This window comes from Lotus japonicus, chromosome 5 (genome assembly GCF_012489685.1).
Source record: "Lotus japonicus ecotype B-129 chromosome 5, LjGifu_v1.2".
Classification (NCBI taxonomy): Eukaryota; Viridiplantae; Streptophyta; class Magnoliopsida; order Fabales; family Fabaceae; genus Lotus; species Lotus japonicus.
This window is the reverse complement of record NC_080045.1, coordinates 56,076,220-56,081,001: the sequence shown is the minus strand read 5'-3', so window position 1 is coordinate 56,081,001 and position 4,782 is coordinate 56,076,220. Positions and strand designations below refer to the sequence as shown.

Here is a 4,782-nt window from a genome sequence, read left to right as displayed (position 1 = left end):
AATTCGAATCACTTTAACATAGCAAAAGTTATCCTTAAAAAAAAAAACATAACAAAAGTTGTCCAAAAAGTAATATGTACTACAAATTTCCGAATTAACTTTTGTTGCAACAGCGGTACATAAAAAGCAACTTCAAATTGAATCTTCTGACAAAAAAGCAGAATAAAACTTCAATTTAAACCAAATAAAAAACCAAAAAGTAACATAAAAGGTTTCTTATGGTGCACCTCAGCAACATTTATGAAAAACCCTAATGTGAATAGTGGCAAAATGTTATCCCTTTGTAGTAGTTATAGATAGTTAGTTAAATTATTTTTAAATGATAATTTAAGGGTTTTAGTAACACAACACTTTCTCCGTTTTTAGGTTGTAAATGAGAATTACAGTATCTTTGAAATATGCATGTGATTAGTTCATGAGTTTTTCTATGAACTTTAAACACTGTAAATATTTAACACTTGGGAGCTGGGACATTGTGCCTTGGATATGGATTAAACAGCACCTATTGGAGCTTCTCTATTAAAAAAACCAGTAGTAAAAAATTGTGCTTAATAGTTGCTTATGTTCAGCTTAAAAGTTACTACATTTTATAGATTTGTCTTAAAATTAATTTTGGAACTAGAACTAATTATAAAAGGATTTTGTAATTTTCTCCTAGAATTTGGTATTGGAAAATCAATTGTAACTTTTACAAGAGCATTCAAAAAGCATAATACTCGTGTACGAATCTTATATCTAAGTTGTGCTTAATACTCACCTGGGAAAACAATCTGCCATGAAATTGTAGTAGTTAAGATTCGTGACTCATGTGATTATATCATTTTAAAAAATTGTATCACATTGATAATGTTGAGATTTAACTGCAGCTGTTGATTGCGAAAATTCTATAATTTTCCTCTGAAGTTATGCTCTGAAAGTTGTGTTTGACTGAAAGAGTCAGTGATTTTTATATTGGTTTTTTTTTCTATGTATTCTGTATAATCATGTGTATCTCTAGTATTTTATTTGTTCTCTCCATCTAAAAAATCCTTGGTTTATTTCCCAATGCCTTAAAAAAATGGCAAATCCGATTAATTTTACCTATTCGATGCATGTTCAACCTGAATAAGTTGGGGAGAAAACAATCCACTGACATAATAACAAGTTGCCCATTTGCATTATACTGTGTAAACTGCTAACATCATAAATTATAGAGTATTTTTTTTTTGATAAACAAAATTATAGAGTAATTGATATATTCTCGTCGAATAGATTGTATATCAGCTATTTTAATATTTAACAAAAAAGATAAATCATAAATGTATTTAGATAAAAAAAAATGCAATTTTTTTTTTGTAATTGTTTTTACAAGCAAGGAGCCCTAGGTAAAGATGGTCATTTTCATTTTGTTCTGATTTTTTATAAAAAAAACTGTTAAACTCATGACTTTTTAATTTTAAAATTTTCCCTCCCACATTTTTAAAATCATAAACAAAAGTAATGGTCATTCTATTTTATTGATACTCATACTCAACTGTTAATCTCTTATGCGTGTACGTACACTTTTTTGGCCGATGCGCACTTGGGGTGTATATGGGATGAATTAGATGAATTTTTGACCAAAACAGAATACAAACCAATCAAAATTGTTCATATTAATATGAATCGGATTTCATGTATTTATGCTTCTGAGCCCGAACCAAACCAAACCAATGAAGTTTGTGTTGGATCGGTTCGGATGATCGGATTTCTATTGAAATAATATTAAATCTGAAATATTAAAAAAAAAATCAAAAGGACCCTGGGTTTAACAACCTATTTTACAAGACATTGCCAACAATAACAATGTTGGATTGGTAGTGGAAAAGGAAGGAAGTGCAATGTCCATGGCGAAATTCAGAGGCTAGGGTTTTGGTGAATTTTCGCTAGAGGAACATTGCAGCAGCTTGGTGTATATGCTTGACAAAGATGCGGTTGGATGGTCTAGCGATCGCTACACGGTATAGTTGTTTTGCAAGGATGCATTGGATGAAATTAAATGGAAGAAGATAAATTTTATAATTAGATGGACGATTAAGTTTACAACCTCACCCGCTCAGGTTTATGGATTGGTTTGGAGCTGAGCCTAACTCATTTGATATCTCGAATCCAATCCATCCCTTGTAAAACTCCAGCGAAACAATTTTAATGATTACATATACATTTATGGATATAAAATATGTTAGAAGTCTCACATTAATTAGAGATATGACCAAATAGTTGTTTATAAAGGGTGGAACAACCCTCAACTCTTAAGCTAGCTTTTGGGTTGAGTTATACATCTCTAATTCTCATATGACATCAGAGTCTATCATAGATTCATTTGTTTGTTGTGGAGACTTTCCATTTTTAGATCATTCGTTGTTTATTCCACTCTCCAGATGTTCAACCCTCAATGTGAGCGAGTGTTTTTAAAGCTAGTTTTTTTTTTTTAAATAGAACTCCCTAATTCTCATAAAATAGCTCCATTGAAACACTATTTTATAGCAGTGACAGTGAAAACTGATTTGGGGACCGCATCTGACAGCAACATGTCCATATCTGAGACCCAAATTTTTCACCTTGATTTCATGCAAAACATCAGGGCTGAAATTTTGGCTAAGCATGGATAAACGACAAATTCAAGCCTCTCCATAGTCAAATCAAAACAAATGGGTACCCAATGCAACACTTACTACACTCACTCACTGTTTTAACATCTTTGGTCATAGCAAGGATCCCTTATTCTGAGTCTGAAAAACAAAATGGCGCTGAAGCTCTATGGTCTGGCCTTGTCCACAAACACTACTCGTGCCATGATCTGTCTCCATGAGAAAGAGGTGGATTTTGAGTTTGTTCCTGTCAATGTGTTCGCTGCAGAGCATAAACTGCCTCCTTTTCTCTCAAAAAATGTAAGCACGTCCGCATCTTAATGTTACTCTGTCCATCTTCATTGCTCTCACCCCTGCTAACTTCTTTTTGGTTGTTTGTGCAGCCCTTTGGTTTGATTCCAGTACTTGAAGATGATGATCTCACTCTCTTTGGTATATATATGCTTCTCACACTTCTTTTTCAGTTTTGTACACTGTTTTGCACTCTGCACTGCATAACCCCTTTTTCTCAGAGAACATACTATGATGCAAGTTTTCAAATTTATCAAGCATAGCCACTCCAGACCAAAAATGCATGTCCAATTTCTAACTCTGTTGAGTTAATTACTCTATGCCCCTTACTTGAGTTAATTACTCTATGCCCATTACTTGGTCTGCCATTTATAGCTAACGTTTGATCTTAATGCAACATATGATAATATGAACTGACTGATGGATTTTGATGAGACAACTCAGATTGTGAGATTGAGTGATAATGAGTTAATTAGTGACTAATTGCAATGGTGCAATGTGTTCTGTTTTCTTACCTATTTAACGATATATTTATGTTGCTGACTTGCTGTGAACAACAGAATCCAGAGCCATAACCGCATACGTAGCTGAGAAATTCAAGGAAGCAGGACCTGATCTGATTCGTCACAAGGACCCAAAAGAAGCAGCACTGGTCAAAATGTGGACAGAGGTAGAGTCTCACTACTACGATCCAGCAGTGTCACCCATCATCTATGAACACTTCGTGGCTCCATTCCGAGGCCAAGAACCCAACAAGTCAGTGATTGACACCAACGTTGAGAAGCTGAAGAGTGTGCTCGATGTGTATGAGGCTAAGTTGAGCAGCACAAAGTACCTTGCTGGGGATTTCTACAGTCTTGCTGATCTTAGCCATGTCCCTGAAACTCACTACTTTATGCAGACACCTTGTGCTGAGTTGATCAATGATCGTCCCCATGTTAAGGCTTGGTGGGAGGATGTTTCTTCTAGGCCTGCTTTTGAGAAAGTTGTGGGGGGAATGACTTTTGGTCAGAAATCAGAAAATAATCAGAAGTGAGAGTTATGGTGTGAGGTTGAATTAGTGCGCCACTCAATTGCAGTATTTAGTAGTGACTAGAATCCTAGAAGTGTGATGTTCTTGAAATTTGTTTCTTTGGAATAAGGAAAGCAAATCTGTTTTTAATGTTCTATTGTCCATTTTGCATTATTGTTTCTAGTGAAGTGCGGTTTATTTTGATGTTCTTGTCAAATATTCGCGAGATATGAAGTGACGACTCAATGAAAAATTTGTTTGGGACCTTATCATTTTGAACGTTATGAGTGTTAGGTAATTAATTATTCTAAAAATTTAAGTTGTTGCTTAAGAGTTAGATAAATAATTTTATATTATTATTCTAACACGTTTCCTCATGTAAAGAAACTACTTTGGGCTTGAAGTTTGAATAATGCACAAGTCTACTTACAATGTATTAAAAATTAATCCGAAAGCTTAAGCTTTGGTAAGGTCCGGTTGAATGTTTTATATTATTATTCTAACATTGAGTTCATTGCTTTGTTGAGTGACTTGTGTATGCGGAACTCAATGGTGACTAATAGGGGTGTACATGACCCAATTTTGTCTCTTGATCTATCTTGATCCAAGTTGATTTAATCTACACTTCAATGAATTTCTTCAAAATTATGTATAGGTTCGGGTTTAAAAAATTGGACCAATGGATTAGAGGCGAATGAAAAACAAGCACAACTTGTCACACAAACACTTAACTCGAAATGTATCTTATTGTATAATTAGATTACAATGGTGTACCATACAAAGTTTAGGACAAACTTATAATATGATTAAAAATTAGTGTTCTGATATAATGAGAAACATTTATAATTTATTTTACAGGACTTAAAATTC

The 4,782-nt window shown here is 33.8% G+C and overlaps 1 protein-coding gene across 1 annotated transcript; it reads left to right on the top strand.

Moving 5' to 3' along the window:
• Positions 1–2,599: 2,599 nt before the first annotated feature.
• On the top strand, positions 2,600–4,062 carry LOC130718193 (glutathione S-transferase F13). Its single transcript, XM_057568708.1, has 3 exons — positions 2,600–2,909; positions 2,993–3,041; positions 3,461–4,062. Exons 1-3 carry the CDS (start codon positions 2,763–2,765, stop codon positions 3,934–3,936), a joined length of 672 nt encoding a protein of 223 aa, XP_057424691.1. The 5' UTR covers positions 2,600–2,762; the 3' UTR covers positions 3,937–4,062.
• The last annotated feature ends 720 nt before the right edge of the window (positions 4,063–4,782 follow it).

Bases quoted from the DNA above. Each gene is read 5' to 3' on its own strand.
- LOC130718193 (XM_057568708.1), top strand. From the start codon at position 2,763: ATGGCGCTGAAGCTCTATGGTCTGGCCTTGTCCACAAACACTACTCGT. The intron at 2,910-2,992 runs GTAAGCACGTCC...TTGTTTGTGCAG, and splicing joins CTCCTTTTCTCTCAAAAAAT to CCCTTTGGTTTGATTCCAGT. The intron at 3,042-3,460 runs GTATATATATGC...TGTGAACAACAG, and splicing joins TGATGATCTCACTCTCTTTG to AATCCAGAGCCATAACCGCA.